Raw genomic sequence first — 17451 nt, 5'->3', positions numbered from 1 at the left:
TGGAAATAATGTAAATATCTAAAAATAAGAAGCTAAATATGCTATGATCATGTGGTAGATTATATGATGTCATTAAACACAGTATTAGAATATTGAATGACATAAAATACTATGAGATATTTATGCAGTATTGTTTTGTTTTTGAAATGAGTATGTGTATATTTTCCTGCATATTTAATAGAAGATGGGAAGGATTAACAAATCAATACTGGCTATCTGAATGAAAGTTTCATAAATGACTTTCATTTCATTTTCTAAGCTTGTTTTAAAAGTTTTTCAAGCCTATTAAAAAGCATTTATTACTTTTTGAAAGTAATGCTTAACCAGCTAATTAGTGAAATATGTGAGTAATTGAAAATTCATTACCAACACTAAAAAAAGCTTCCAAATCACATGCCCTTTTAGGAATGAATATCGTTGTGTGAAAGAATGAGCATCCTATTTTTTAGTTGATTTAGAATATTCTTCCAACATAATAGGTCTCTGGAGAATTTATGCTTAACTGCCATTTTAAAGCCCCTGAACTCAGGTATAGATCAATGGACAAATATGTTCCACAAATCCTGGCATTTCTTACCTGTGATGTTGTCGGAAATTACTTAAGCATTCTTTTGGGATACAGTTGTTGGCATTTCATGCTCAGTAGCTCATTTCTCACTGAGGTGAGGGTTACTCATATTAGTTCTCTGACTTTGGTGTGATATTTACAGACTGAAATGTCATATGTAACAGAAGACCTGCAACCTGTTTTGAATTTTCCTCAAGCCAGGTTATCATGCTTCCCAATTATTTGATTTGCTTGAAAAATACACTCCTGCCAGTCACAACCAGGGGACACTCTTTAGAAATTTTTTTACCACTGGAACTACTAATTATTGTAGGAGTGACTATTACACTTTGAGTCTGGGGAAGAAAAAAAGTACTGTTAGAAGATTCATAGGGCTGATATCAATTAGGTCTTTATTTCTTTACATTTATAATCTTGCTTATAAACTTGCTTATAATCAATCAGAAAATAGCTCATTTCAAATGTCATAAGTGGAGAGCTTGTTTGAGATATGAGAAAGAACAAGGTCAGTGAAATGCTAATATTGTTAGGGAACAGATTGTGTTAGGTGAAAGAAATTTCCACTAATGAAATTTTAAAAATTAGGCTTAACAAGAATTCATGAAAAACAATCACTTCTTTATCACTAAGTATTCTTCTCAGCAATGTCTCATTATATAATGGAGTTTCCTAAGTGGGTCTGAATAGGGGAACAAAGACAAAACATGACCCTGACTTACTACTCAGGATTTACTTGACCTCTGAATTGAGCTAAGCAATTGACTTTCTAGGATCTGCTAAAAAATAAGATCGCATAGCTAACATAAATAGAACTCTGAAAAGATCAATAAAAATTAATTTCAAGATAAACTTTTTTTTCCCCCCAAAATAATTGCAATGAAATATCAGCACCATAGCTTAACAACAATGTCAACACAAGGTTTAGGGTCAAACAGAGAATTAAGTTGGAAGGGTAATGTCAACATGTGCAGGAAAGGAAGAGTACCAGGTGTTCAGGTAACTGGCTCAAAGTGGAGGTAAAGACTGACCAGTGGTCAGGATGCTGTCTAACAGCAGTTCTCCAATTTTTGGTCTCCAGACACGTTCACATTTTAAAAGAATTACTGAAGACTCCATGAAGAATTTTGTTTATATGTCTTATATCTATTAATAACTGTTATGGTTCAGATATAAGGTATCCCTTAGAAACTCATATATGAGGCAATGCAAGAAAGTTTGGAGGGGAAATGATTGGGTTATGAGACCCTTAACTTAATCAATGCATTCCTAGCCTGATAGGGATTAACTGGATGGTACCTATGGGCAGGTAGAGTGTGGCTGGCTGAGGTGGGTCATTGGGGGTATGTCTTTGGGGTATATATTTTGTCCCTGGTGAACATAGCTCTCTCTCTCTCTCTGCTTCCTGATTGCCTTGGCTACTTTCCTCTGTCATACCCTTCTGTCTTCATGTTCTGCTTCACTTTGGGCCCAGAGTAATTGAACTGACTGTCTACTAACAGAGACCTCTGTAACCTGAGACCTAAGTATACTTTTTTTCCTCTATGTTGTTAATATTAGGTATTTTGGTCAGAGCTGTGAAAAAGGTGACTAAAACCTTAACTATCATAATAGAAATAAAACCAGGAAATGTAAGAAATATTTATCAAATAATTTAAAATAACATTAATAAACCTATTGCATGTTAACATAAATGCTATGATTCTATGAAATTTGGAATATTTTAAAAACAAAGAAAACCTTTAATGAAAAGAGTGATATTGTTTTCTATTTTGCATTTCACTTCAATGTCTGGTATAAAAGAAGACAGCTGGGTTCTCTTAACCATTTTTACATTGAGTTTGCTGCAATATTGCAAGTCCTGTAACCTCTAAAAAACTCTATTCCACACTCATGAGCAAATGAGAGTGACGAAGGCAAATTACACCTTAGAATTATTATGAAAATAAAGTTGACCTTGTAACATCCCTATAAATGTTTTATGGATTTTATGTCTCACTTTGTAAACCTCTGATGTTCAACACAGTTTTGCATTCGTTAATGCTGAAGGACCATAAGGGAAAGAATCGGCACCTGTGGTCTGTTTCTAAGACTGCAGCACAGCACCCTGTGTCTTCTTTGAGTTCAAACTGCCTCTGAAGTCATCTGACCAACATGCAGATTTGGGAATTGATGTTCTTTCTCTCTTTGTCCAAACCTTTATAGTTCCTCTCATCCCAAGGACTACAGGGATGTTAGAGGATTCATGCAACTTTCAATGGGGCAGTGGGGCCATGAGATGAAATTGCAACAAAAATACACTTTTTAATTTCTTACATTTGACTTTCTTTTCATTCATTTCTATTCCTTTCTTTTCTCCCCATTTCATTGTTTTTTTTTCTTTTTCCCCCCTTTTTTTCTAGTTTGGAAACTAGAATAGGGACAATATCTTACTCAAAGAACATTCGAAGTGAAGGGTAAAAGCAAAATGTGATGTAACAAATGCCAACCTTCAAAAGAAAGCAACTTTTAGTAAACTGGAAAGCAAAGAAATCTGAGATCAAATTTAAGTGTAATGGAAAATGTCAGCCTTCAGAATACACAGCAAGAATTCATGCAGAATGGCATGAGGCTATTCACAGCTAAAAGCCCCCATGTCAGGTTAGAATTAGAAACCATCAGAAGTGCAAAACTGTTTCTCCAATAGATTTTGAGTCTGATGACACATTCAGCATCAGTTTGGAAGAAAAATGTCAATATGAATATCTTTGCTCTGTTTCTAGTACTAAAAAGGATCAGATGTGACAGAAGAACTTTTTTTTTTCCCCTAAGCAAAGGGGTGAATAAGGATTCTTTAAGATGATTGTGAACCCCTACTGAATAATTCATGTTCTTTCAAGGATTTTTACATGGTTACAGAATATTAGAAACCAAGGAAACTTGGAGACCTAATTCAGTCTCTATTCAGATGAACAATCTGAAACAGAGAGGTTAAGCAGTTTTCCCAAGGCTATTATTTTTTGTGTGTATGTGACTTGGGTGTGTTATGGTTTGGATGTAAGGTATTCCCCAAAAGCTCATGTGTGAGGCAGTCCAAGAAGGTTTAGAGAAGAAATGATTGGGTTGTCAGAGTCTTAACCTAATCAGTGATTTAATTCCCTGATAGGGATTAATTGAGAGCTAACTAAAGTGGTAGGATGTGACTCTAGGAGGTGGGAATTGGGGCATGGCTTTGGGGTATATATTTTTATCTGGCAAGTGGGGAACTCTCTCTGTTTTCTGATCATAGTGTGGACTGGTTCCCTCTCTACACTCTTCCACCATGATATTCTGCCTCATCTAGAGCCCTGAGGAATGGAATTGTCCTTCTATGGACTAAAACTGCTGAAACCATGACCTCTTAAATAAACCTTTCCTCCTCTATTGTTGGATTGTTGGTCTGGTTGGATCCTTTAGTCACAGCAGCAGAAATCCTGACTAAAACACACTAAAACCAGAATCCAAATACTCAGAGTGATCTGGACTAGTAGACTTTGTATAGTATCTCTGGCAAAACGTTTTGATATTTTGACTAGATATTATCATGTACACTTATGTGAAATCACAAGACTAACTTGGGTATGTCATTTATTTGCTACATTCTGAGTGGATCACTATAGACAGTAAGCAATGTAATTTGTCTAACTGGATGGGAACATTGGCCTATTCATGAACCAAAAGAAATAATAATGAATCCTAGACTCAAGGAGAGACAGAAACCGTACAGAGATATTTCCTGATGGATAGTCCATGAACTTTCATTTAGAAATTGGGAATTAACCATTTGGTCATCATATTAGTGAATGAAAATTACTAATTATAATTAAAGAGTATGCCTTGATTTTGATCCTTTTATATGATTACACTTTGATCTTATTTCCACAGACAAGCTTAAAAAGCCACTGACATAAGCAAGTGATATACTGAAATCATCATATAGAATTGCATTTGGATGCATTAAACATGACATTTAAAAGTAGCATGACAGGCTAAAAAAGAATAAGAATTTTGAATTTAGATATCAAAGCTGTTCTTTTCCTACCATAGCCTTTCTCTTTAAGTCTATTCATCTATATCCTTTACTTAATTCCTATTCTTCAACCATGGATGATTTCCAAGTTGAGGTGCCTAGATTTCTCCTCTGAATCATCAGACCTGTAAATTCAGCCATTTCAAGCACAGTTCAAAGTCAACATATCCTAACCTAAACAATAAGAATTTCCTAAATTTATTTGTCATCTAGTGTTCACCATCTTGGTGAATGTTTCTAATATTATCTATTTATGTAAGACAGAAATGTGGACCTAAACCTTCACAACTCTCCTTTCCACTGTTCTCCCTATTCAATCTTGTCCATAATACTCCTAAGTAGATTTTTTTTTTTGTTTGTTTGCTTGCTTTTTCTTCTGTTCATTTCACTACAGCATACCTCAACCTTCCTAGGCTGATCTGCATTCTCTGATGCCTGGGCTACTTTGCTCCATAGCTTTCTAACTGCCTTCTCCCATCTACTGTTACTTCTCTCACCAAATCTATGCCCTACTCAGTAACCAGCATGATCTTTAAAAGGTACAAATCTGTCCAAAAGATTTTCTCACTTAGAATCATTTATGCCTTCCCATTGCTACCAGAATAAGGATCAAGCAATGTAAGGTGGATCTGTTCGGAAGTCCACATCATGGTCTTCCAGTTCTATCTTATCATGTCAGTTAATCTCATGTCATACATTCCTCTCCTAGACTCCAGGAACATATAGCCCTCTTCCAGTTTCCTAAGTATAAATGCTGTCCCAGGACCTGTTAGCAGTACCTTCATTCCAGAAAACCCTTCTCTTACTCTTTCCCTTTTGCCAATTAATTCCCACTCATTCTATGAGTCTGAGCTAAATTATAACTTCCTCAGGAAAAATTTTCCCACTTTGAAGAAAGGTTTGGTTCCTTTGTTATATGTGATCTTAGAATATGAGCCACTCATTCACAACTGTGATAAGCCAGCTATTTTACATTCATAATTTGGTAATAGCCTATTATATACCTCCAGCAGATTGCACTCCATGAAGAAAAACTGTTTCTTTTTCCTAAATATGCTAACCTTGGGGTCCAAAGAATGGAGTGCCTAACGTGAGTAGGTCATCAACACATGTATGTTGAATATATGGATAAAATGGATTTCAATTTCTTCATCTATATAATGGGAATCAATAAAATGGGGGAAATATTAAATGTTGGTACTAATATTAAACAGGTTGTTCTGTATATGAAATCACATAAAATAGTGTTAAAGTGTTTTATAAATTAGGTTATTCAATTATAAAATATTTGTTATTAATATGCTAACTCATTTTATATATATATATATTTAGTGATATAAATCAAGTTAACACTTAATAAAAAAGAAATATTCCCATGAATTTTATAGGTTGGAAATGAAAGAATTTGAAAACTTTAAACTTTCTTAAAAATTTAGTTATGAAGAGGAGAGGGATGATAAGGTGATTGGAAGGCTTTCTTGAATATTCTCATAAATACTTAACCTTATTTATTTTAGACAACAAACTTGGAAGGTACAATTTGCTATTATTTCCTATTTCATAGATAAAGAAACTTCTCCAAAAATATATTAAGTAGCAGAACCAGATATGTCTAATTTCAAAGCAAATGTTGTCAATCATGAAATTTAGAAGACATGAAGCTGCCCGAAAGTGTACAAAAGCAAGATACGTATCTTTGGGTTTATGCAGTTCTACCTTCCTCATTCTCAATGTATCACTACCACAGTTCCTTGATGGAGAATACTGACATTTCCATAGTTTTTCTTCCATATGCACACTTATCTATAATTGCATACATTTTTTTCCTTCCCACCCACCTAAAAAGAAAAAGTTTTGCTCTTCTTTTCTTTGGATAGAATTTCCACTGGTAGTTTTGTTCTAGATTTTTGGCTGTAGGGACCATCTTGTTTTGCCACTTGACATATCCCTCCACTTTCTGATTTTCTCTTTACGTATCCTTCTTCTCAGTTTGTAAACATGTTTGAAGATCTTTTCTATTTTAACCGGCATAAAAATTCCAAACCTTAAAAATCATTTTCTGACCTGCTTCAGCTTTAGCTTTCTTGCCCTTATCATCAGTTCTATCCAAGAAGCATCATCATTTATTACTCTCCCATTCCTCTTCAGAAGCTGGGAGTTTGGAATATATTTTCAATATTAAATATAATCCAGTAATAGCACTTCTGGAAATATATTCAAAGGAATTGAAGTTGGTATGTAGAACACCTGTACTCTAATGTTAAGTTCAACTTTTTTCATGATAGTTAAATCATGGTAGCAACCTAAGTATCCACCAATGAATGGATAAGGAAAATATGGCATATGTATGCAATGGAATACTAAAGAGTTTTAAAAAAATAAAATCCTGCCAATTGAAAAAGCAGATAAACTTGAATGATATTATAATAAGTGAAAAAATCCAGGTACAGAAAGACGAATACCTTATGCGAGCACTTACATGTAGAATCCAAAACAATCGATACCATAGAAACAGAGAGTAGAAAGGAAGTTACCAGAGGACTAGTAGGGGAAGGAATGAAAAAAGGGGAGATAATGATCAAAGGGCACAGAGTTTCAGTTAGACTGGAAGAGTAAAATTCTTTTTTATGACTTATTACACAGCATGGCGATCACAGTGATAATTCTTTGTTTATTACAAAATTTTACAAAAGAATAGATTTTTAAGATTCTGACACCAAAAAATGATAAACTGGATATGTTCATTAGTTCTTTCTACAGTGAATATATATATGTATATATAAAGAACACATTTTACCCTACAAAAACATGTAATTACTATTTACCAATTCAAACGTTTAAAAACTGCTCTCATTAATATCATCAATAATCACTCCACTTCCAAATCCATCGATCTGTTTTTAGATCTAGTTCTATTTCATACTTCTTGAAGACCTTGGAGAATCTTTTTCACGTATGCTGTACTATGAAACTTTTCTGAGTCTTCTCCACCTTTTTCCTCACTTTTTCCTCTTTCATTTCTTAGCCCTTCTTACTTTGTACTGCTCTTAAAATGTAGCTGTTCTCTAGAGTTCTTTGATCCCTTTCTGTATTTCCTCTGAATATCTACACAGTACCTGTTTTACATCTTCCAGTTCTATGACTACAATTACTGCCTTACAGCCAATAAATCCCAGATTGTTTTTCAAGGTTTGATTTTTCTGCTGAGCTTCAGATCTGTTTATACAACTATGTACTTGGCAAGTTCTCCAGGTGTCCCATTTTAAGATTTTTTTTTAAAAATGCAGCACATCTAAAATAGACCTCTTCAACTTTCACTACTCAAATTTACTTCCTTCTAAAACTTGTTGGGTTAATGGTGGTTTAATTTTTCCATCATTTACTCAAATCAGGAAGCTTATCATCTTCTTTATCTCTGTTATTTTCCTCAGAAATGTCTCTGGAATGTGCTATGTTGATCTCCACAGATGCTTAGCCTAAACCAAGACCACTTTTCAAAGTAATTATTCAAACACCTGATATCTGTCTAATATCCTTGTTCTCACCTTCTTTTTTTTCCATCCTTCACATTGATGTCACAATTTTCCTTGTATAATATTAATCTGTTTATATGACTAATTCTTTCTTTATAATTTTTATTTGTTCTAATTAGTTATACGTGATAGTAGAATACACCTTGACACATCATACATAAATGGAGTGCAACTTCTCATTTTTCTGGTTGTACACGATGTAGAAATACACTGGTTGTATAGTCATATATGCACATAGGGTAATAAAGTCCCCATTCATTCTACTACCAGTCCTATCCCCATACTCCCTCCCCTCCCTTCACTCCCCTCTGCCTAGTCCAAAGTACCTCTATTCTTCCCTAGTTGCCCCTTATTGTGAATTATCATCCGCATATCAGAGAAAACATTTGGCCTTTGGTGTTTTTGGGTTTGGCTTATTTCACTTAGCATGATATTCTCCAGCTCCATCCATTTACCAGCAAATGTCATAATTTCATTCTTCCTTAAGGTTGAGTAATACTCTATTATATATATATCTCACATTTTCTTTATCCATTTATCTGTTGAAAGGCACCTAGATTGGTTTCATAGTTTAGCTATTGTGAGTTGAGCTGCTATGAACATTGATGTGGCTGCATCACTGTAGTATGCTGATTTTAAGTCCTTTGGGTATAAACTGAGGAGTGGGATAACTGGGTCATGGTGGTTCCATTCCAAGTTTTCTGAGGAATCTACATACTGCTTTCCATAATGATAAAGTAGGTCAAAGACTTAGGCACTAGAACAGAGACCTTGTGCCTAATAGAAGAAAAAGTAGGCCCAAATCTTCACCAGATCAACTTAGGGTCTGACTTTCTTAATAAGACTCCTATAAGTGTAAGAAGTAAGAGTCAACAAATGGGATAGATTGAAACTAAAAAGCTTATTCTCTGCAAAGGAAACAAGCAATAACATGAAGAGAGCCTACAGAATGGGAGAAAATCTTTACCACAGGCACCTCAGATAGAGCATTAATCTCCAGGCATTAGTTAAAAAACTTAACACACACACACACAAAACATCACCCAATCAACAAATGGGCTAACGACCTGAACAGACGATTCACAGAAGAAGAAATGCAACCAATCAACAAATATATGAAAAAATGTTCAACATTTCTAGCAATTAGAGAAATGCAAATAAAAACTATTACTCTCTCTAAGATTTCATCTCACTCCAGTCAGAATAGCAATTATCAAGAATATATGCAAACAATAAATGTTGGCAAGGATGTGGGGGAAATGTTCACTCAAACATTGCTAGTGGGACAGCAAATTGGTGCAACCATTATGGAAAGCGGTATGACTCCCATTCTTAACAATACTCCTTGGTCTTCTAGAAGAAACCCATGTATCTTACCTGACTCAAGAGGCCTAAAACAATCTAAATAGATCCACCCTCTTCAACTTTGTATCCCATGCAATTCTATTATATTAAATTATTCACTATTATTGGAACTTCCATAACCATACACAATGCTAGTCTTCCTTCAGGAAAGTTCTATGACTATTTCAAGTCAGAATTCAATTTCCTTGTGAAGATTTCCTTATTTTCTCTGAAAGAAGTTGCTTTTCTCTTCTTTGGCCTCATTTAACACTTGCTGCTTACTTTAATTATGGTATAGAGCACACTGTAGGGTAACCTACAGATTCAGTCTCTCCTTTATAAATTGCAAGTTTTTAGAGACAGTTGTTGGGGTTATTCTTTTCTCTTTGATTCAGTACATACCAATTTCCCTGTGCAACTTTTTTGCTCAATAAATAAATGGAAAAGATACATCATCATTCATCACCATTATCCAGCCAAATGTGGAAGTTTTAACTGTTTCATTATTGCATATTCTGTTTTTCCTATTTACAATGCTAGTCAAGAATGATTTCCTATAAATTAATCTCTACAATAAACCATACTGTGGTTTGGTACAAACATTTTTTTTGTGTGAAACATTTTCCCAAGTAAATTGATTTTGGAAGTTAAGGCACTGCCTGTTAAATATTGCTTTTCTTCCTGAAAACAATAATTTTTTATCATGTGGGATGGCAAGTTCTGGTACCTTGTCGAACTTTTATTTAAGCTCCTGATGTAATCCTCTGATGCCAATTCCGAGTTGCTATTTTTAAATGAATACTTTCCTTGAACTGACTTTTAATTCCTTGGGTAATTTCTACTTGCTCTTAGCAGTTGAATAGTTGTGCCTGTGCATCAGAGTTCAGGAAAATAGCAACCATCTGCCAAGAACCACAGACCTTAGCCCTGGGTCTCTATTATTCTGACAGCTCCACCTTCTCTAATGGAAGTATCAGTACCCAGTGAGCACTATGTTGGCACTCAGAGTGGAAATATTAAAACCCTATCGTCCTCTCTAGGTAAATTATATTTCATCATGTCTTTTGCTAAAAATAAACTAAAAGTTGGTGGTGAATCTTCAGAATGAATTAAGTAAATAGGGATATTAAAATTTCTCCAAGCTCAAAATGGAGCACACCAGTTCTGAAGAGGTTAAACCATTTAAAAAACAGACTATTCAAAGGAGGAAAAAATATAGAATTCTGAAGAACTCACTCTGACAACTCATTTAACAAGCACATACTGTTTGTTCTCAGAAAAGTCAGCTTTTGAATTTAGAGGAGTTGAAAGGTTCATTTCTGGAAACAGCTTGTCCTCAAGTTTTTTAATAGTTCAGTTAAACTGAGAGTGGGAGTCACAGGATGAGTACAATGGAAATACTCCAACCTTTTCAGTGACCTTATTTGGTACATGATACAGAACTTTCCAGTGTGCAAATAAATCAAGATTTAATGAAGTTCCCTGAATGAAGTTTAATGAACAGTTCTCCAATTTGAAAACTGTCCCTATAATCTCTAATTATTAAAATCTGATTATTCAGAGAAAAAGAAATTAGAGTGAAGTAGAAACATCCGAACACGACAACCATTGCTCTTTACAATTTAAAAAGCTGTTTTAGGATAGTCAATATATTTGTTATGCAAATAACCTACAGAGCTTATGCAGGAGGGCTGTAAACCATATCGGATAAGATCACAAGTTTTGTTGTCATGAATGCCTGGACTTCACTCTTAGCACTACCACTACTAGGGGTAACTTAACCTGTAAGCCTCAGTTTCCTCCTTTGTAAAATTAGAATATAAAATATATAGGATGTAGAATAATAATGGTTTTTGCCTTATAGAGTTATTGTGGACATTAAAATAATAGTAAGGGGCACGAAGTAAAAAGCTGATCTGTATACTTAAAACATTAAGTCAAATAGATTTTCAGGATCTGTTTAGATAGAGAAGCAGCATTTATGCTTAGTTATCTTAGGGATAGATAACTTAGTTAGATCTTAGGGATCAGAGAATATTAAAGTTCATCCAGTTAATCCTCTCTTATAAAGTGTAAGTAAACACAATTTTATTACAACATTCATTTTATAAAAATTTTTGCAAGAAAATTTTATGCACTTTACAAAAAATATTAGTTGACATTAAAATATCTTCAGATAATGTAGACAGAGGTATATCTTAATAAGAAAATTTTTTTTTAAAAAGTGATCACCTAAGAAACATTAGAAAGTTGCCCCATTAGAAAATTATTCTTTTAAGATAATATAGAAGTTCATAGTTTTTAACCTATAAAATTTGTTAAAAATTTAAGCAGGTTTATGGAGACTTGATTCAAATACCATTCAATTTACCCGACTTAAAGTGCAAAATTCAGAACATTTTTTAGCATAGTCTCAGGTTTGTGCAATAGTGACCATAAAAAGCAAGCTTATGCCCATTAATAGTCACTTTCCATTTCCTCCAACTTGCTCTAGCCCATGTTACCACTAATCTACTTCTTGTCTTTATAGATTTGTCTATTCTGCATATTTCATACAAATGGAGTCAGTTAATGTGTGGTCTATTGTAACTGGCTTCTTTCATGGAGCATAATGTTTTCAAAGTTCATCCATGTTGCAGCATACATATATTGATATTCACTCCTTTTTATTATTGAATAATAAGTATTATATTGTATGGAGTGACCACATTTTATTTATCTGTTCATGTGTTGATGGACATTTAGGTTGTTTCCACTTTTGTTTGTTTTTGAATGGTCTTAGTTTTCATTTATTTTGAGTATATGCATGAAAGTGGAATTAGTAGGACATATGATCACTTTTTGTTTTTAATTTTGGAAAGCAGTGTAACACACATTTTATATTCCCACCATTGAAATATAAGGTGTCTAATTTCTCCATATTGTAGCTAACATTTTATTTTTATCTTTTTTTTGATTATAGCAAATCCTGATGAGTAGAAAGTAGTACCTTTTGTGGTTTTCATTTGTCTTTCCCTAGAGTTAATGATGTTGAGCACTGTTTCATTTGTTTATTGAATATTTGTATATTTAAAAAAATGCCTATCAGATGATTTTCTTATCTTAAAAGTAGGTTATTTATCTATTTTCATTGAGTTTTCACAGTCTTTATAGAGTATGAATAAAATTCCTTTATTAGATATACAATTTGCCAACATTTCTTCTTATTCTGTCAGTAGCCATACTTTTAAAAATATTCTTAATTGTAGATGGACACAGTACCTTTATTATTTTATTTATTTATTTTTACATGGTGCTGAGGATCGAATCCAGTGCCTTACACATGCTAGGCAAGCACTGTACCACTGAGCTACAACCCTCTGTCCCCAACAGTCATATTTTGAACAAGTTCTCTATTAGCTAACCAATTCAGGACTGGCAAAAATAACAATTTTGCTAATATCCTAAGTTTTTCTCCAGAAAAAAACAACTAAAATTTAGCAAAATAACTTTGCAGATTTGGGCTATTCTTTTATATGTAAAGCAGTAAAATAGGTTAGGATTTAGGACTGAGGTGTCAATGAGAACTTATTTTTTTCAAAAGATCTTTAAACATTAGCATGATGAATTGTGAATGATCCCAATGAAACCAATCATTTATTAATTGATTCTCTTATCATACCATTATTTCAGTAATTCACTCAATTGTACCAAGCAATGTGGGAAATAAAGAAAATTCATAATGCCCTCAAATAACATACAATTAAAATATTAAAATAATTGTATTTTAGAAAGTGTTTTCTTTTTTAAATAGAGAGCAATTAATAAGTCCCAGGTATTATTAAGCCCTTGGGAAACAGAAACACCAAGGTGATTTGCCTTGACTCAAGTAGCTCTCAAGTGAGTGAAAATATGCTCACTTTACATGTTTCATGTAATCACACTGAAATAAAATGCAATTCAGAATAGAACACTGTATTAGGCAGAAGTGATCAATTGTACATGACTAGGCCAGGCAAGGGTGCACAGAAGAAGCCTTATATATTTCAAATAAGACATATATACATGATAATATATATACAATACATGTGATAACATGTACACAATATATACACAATATATATGTACTATATATATATATATATATATACTTATATGTGTATTTGTGTGTGTACATATCCTCTACATCCATTTCTGTACATGCAAAGAAAGAAGTAATAGGCAATAAACACATATAAATTAATGGAAGAAGCTATAAAACTAATAAAACCTTTAGTGTGAGGGACACATAAGATAAGTAAATTTTGAACTGAATGATTGGAAAGAAGTTAGAAAATATTACAAGCTCTTTGATAAAACTCCTTTCTCCCGCTCTGTCATCCCCTAAGGTTTAGGAACAACACCAATTTGTAAATAAGCCCAAATAAGTCATTGTGAAAGTTCTTTGTGTCATCTCTCTCACCCTTTTCCCCTTCCCTCAGGGTCTTGAGAGCAGATTCAGGGCAGAGCAGGAAGGCCCAGTTCTTGTCTCACTCTAAGGATTGTAGACCTTCTGGGCATCAGTGAGCTGATGCTATCAAGATGGTCTTTAATATCCCTGTGCTCCAAGGAAGGGTTGCTTCTGCTCCACAGTCAGCCCCCACACCTGTGCCCACATGCTTCTCCTTAGCAGGACACACATGATCAACCCCTCTCCCCAGGACCCAGGCATTTTGTTCTGTGGGAAGATCCAGAGGACATACAAGGGGTTGATGTTTTTTTATATATCATCATAAACATCATCATCATCATCATATTCATTGTACTCCTACTCTAAGCAGGGCATTTTGCCACACTTTTCATTTTTAAAATTGTAAAATATATAACATTAATGTTAAGGAACTTTTATGAGAGGAGAGGTAGGAATTATTATTTTTCCCTATTTAATTTTTTAATTAAATTTCCCTATTTAATTTTTAATTAATTTTCCCTATTTAATTTTTTGTTATTTCTTTAAGAGATCTAGACTCTTCATTTAAGAAGCTATGTCATTAATGATACTTTAAATTTAGTGTAAGGCACAATTACAGCTTAGATTTGTTTGAAATTTATATGCATAACTTACATTTATCCAAATTTAATATCCATAACTATTGGAATCTGAAACAAATAGAATAGCTGTTGAATTAATTATTTGGTTTTATATTTTTTTCTCTTCAAAGAAGTTCTTCTAAACCAGCAATATCATGCTTGTTATACAATTCTTACCTGGAAGTCAAAAGTCCGAGTGCTTCCAAAGGATGAGAAAATGTCCATCTTCTTAAGATGGTATGCATTTCTGAAACAGTCCTTTCATCCCATCCAGGGGCACTACCCAGGACCAAAGGAAGCGAGCAGTTTTCATTATTGCAGTAGAAGCGATAAAACCATAAGTATCTTCTCTTTTCTTCAGAGAGTCTGAAAAAACGGATTAGAAACTATAGTTTTTCTGGACTTTGCTACACTAACAAATGTTACTGTAAATGCACAGTGCGAACTTCACTGTACTGCTTTGAATATTGTTTTGGTTATTTTGGAAAACCAGAACTTTATCTTGTTGCAATAACTTGATATGTTACTCTATCAGCTTATTTCCCACTAAACATATATTTTTTTGTAGAAAAAAATAAAATTTTAATTCAGAAAATTCACATGTGTTTTTCCTCTCTTTTATCCTTGTCGCTTTTTAAAATATGTCACTTTGGTTGACAAAATCTCTGTCCCCTTTAGGGCAGAACCATATTTATCTGAATCTTGTAACATGTTCTTTTTACAACAGAGGTAATCAACGGTTTATTCTCTATCTTTACAAATCAACTTGGACAAGTGGGCCTGTGAAGAAATGGCATATTTTAAAGAAGAAATTCCTGCATCTCAGAGCACTTTTCATCAGAGTTCAGAAATCTCTCTGCTGTTCAATTCTAAAACAAAGACCTCAATTCATCGCTGGATTCTGGCTTTAAATATTCAGAGTTCACTGGAAGTTTGGAGTGGAAATGCTGAGGATGATGCCAGTTTCTCAAGTGCTCGAGTATTTCCCCCCTGGAGAGAGGCCTGAAACAGAGACCTAGTCTCTAGCAGGAGGGCCACTGACTTTCTGACAGTTAATCTTGCTAGGCCCACTCTCCAGCAGAAGCATTCAGAACCACAGGTCAGTTGGAGGACAGCAGCCCTCACTTGCCAATGCCAACTTTTGAACCCACCCTTCCAACTGACCCTGCAGCTCAGCCTGAGTCAATTAACACTCTCAAGCAAGGCAGTGAAAAATACTTAAATATTAAAGGTCAGTGTTTCTCTACAATTTCTCCTGAGTTCATTGTCATCTGTGAGGTGGAATTATTAGAGGAGAGATGATATTTCAGGTATGTTTAGATCCATTTCCTATGCTATGCTACTGTCTTTCCACCAGTAGTCTTAGGGGAAAAGTCAGTAATAGAATTACTATCACAGAGGGCTGGGGTTGTGGCTCAGTGGTAGAGCGCTTGCTTAGCATACACGAGGCACTGGGTTAGATTCTCAACACCACATATCAATCAATCAATCAATCAAATAAATGTCCATCACAACTAAAAAAGTGTTTAAAAAGAATTACTACCATATATAGTGCTCTGATTAAATTAGTTTCTTCTTTAATATTGAGCAATGCTTTCTTTTTTTTTTTACTGAGTCATAATTTACATAAAAAGAAATATTGAGATTCAGTTCAAAAAATTTTGATCAATGTATATGCCAAGTACCACACACAGTCTTATCAAGATATTCAATAGTTATTTTCAAGCCACCAGAGGGCAAGCACTGGTATGATTTATTTCACTCTAGATTAATTTTAGCCCTTTTAGAACTCCACAATGAAATCAGAGAATGCATGCTCTTATTTATGGCTTTTTTCACCCACATAATGTGTTCAAAATTTTCCATATGGTTGAGTGTGTCAATAGTCCATTTCTTTTAATTAACAAATATTATTCTTTTGGATGAATACACTACACCTTGCCTATTAATTCTCCTTTTTTGATGAATACTCGGGTTGTTGCCTTTTTTGCAGTATTTTGTATAAAAGTGATATGAACATTGCATGTGAATTCTTTTATGGATGTGTTTTTCATTTCTCCTAGGATTAACCTGGGAGAGGAAGGACTAGGGTTTTGGTCAGATATTAGTTTACCTTTTGAGGAAGCTGTGAAATTGTTTCCCAAAGTGCTTGTAAATTTTTACATTCTTATCTTCGGGGTATGATAGTTTCAATTGTACCACATTCTTGCCAACTTTTATTTTGTCTTTTTATTACTATTCATTCTAATGGGTATATGGTGAGTGGTATGTCACTGTGGTTCTGATTTCCACTTAACCTAATATCTGGGCAAATTTTCATATACTGTTTTTTATATCTTTTCTTTGAAATGTCTGTCTGTCTTAACTACATTTTTGTTGGATTGTTTGGATTCATTTGCATCATTTCTTCATATACACTGGATATAAATGTTTGTCACATAGATGTTTTGCAGATGTATTTCTCAGAATGTGGCTATTCATTTCCATAATGTGCTTTTTGATAAATAGTTTCAAATTTTAATTAGTCCAGTTATAATTTTTAAGTAGCTATTGCTTTCTTATTTTTGTCTTAGAAAAGTTTGCCTATGCTAACATCCATTCTCCTGTTTTTTCTGAAAGCTTGATAGTTCTAGATTTCAAGTCTAGGAAAATATCCATCTTATTTTCTGCATCTAGTATAGGAAATGAAACAAATTTATTTATTTGCCCCATAAGAATATCCATTTGCTGAAAATAATTTTTGCATTTATTGCTTTGGTGGCTTTGTAAAAAGTACATTGAATATACAAGTGGAGGCCTGTACTCTATTTCACATTGTAATTCTATTCCATTGTTCTTCTCGACCATCCTTAAGCCAACACCACATTTCTCTTAATTGCTGTAAATTTACAGTACATGAAACCATACATATA

The 17451-nt window shown here is 33.8% G+C and overlaps 1 protein-coding gene across 5 annotated transcripts in view; it reads right to left on the bottom strand.

Annotated features, from left to right (window-relative positions):
• Pik3c2g (phosphatidylinositol-4-phosphate 3-kinase catalytic subunit type 2 gamma) overlaps positions 1-17451 on the bottom strand; it is a 367859-nt gene that overhangs the window by 219393 nt on the left and 131015 nt on the right. For all 5 annotated transcript variants that reach the window (XM_047549321.1, XM_047549319.1, XM_047549322.1 and 2 more), the window contains one exon: positions 14717-14905. In XM_047549321.1, coding sequence (XP_047405277.1) covers positions 14717-14905 — 189 coding nt within the window. The remainder of the gene's footprint in view (positions 1-14716; positions 14906-17451) is intronic.

The sequence above is a fragment of the Sciurus carolinensis genome, chromosome 4, assembly GCF_902686445.1.
Source record: "Sciurus carolinensis chromosome 4, mSciCar1.2, whole genome shotgun sequence".
In the NCBI taxonomy this organism is placed as follows: domain Eukaryota; kingdom Metazoa; phylum Chordata; class Mammalia; order Rodentia; family Sciuridae; genus Sciurus; species Sciurus carolinensis.
This window is presented reverse-complemented; position numbering and strand designations above follow the sequence as displayed.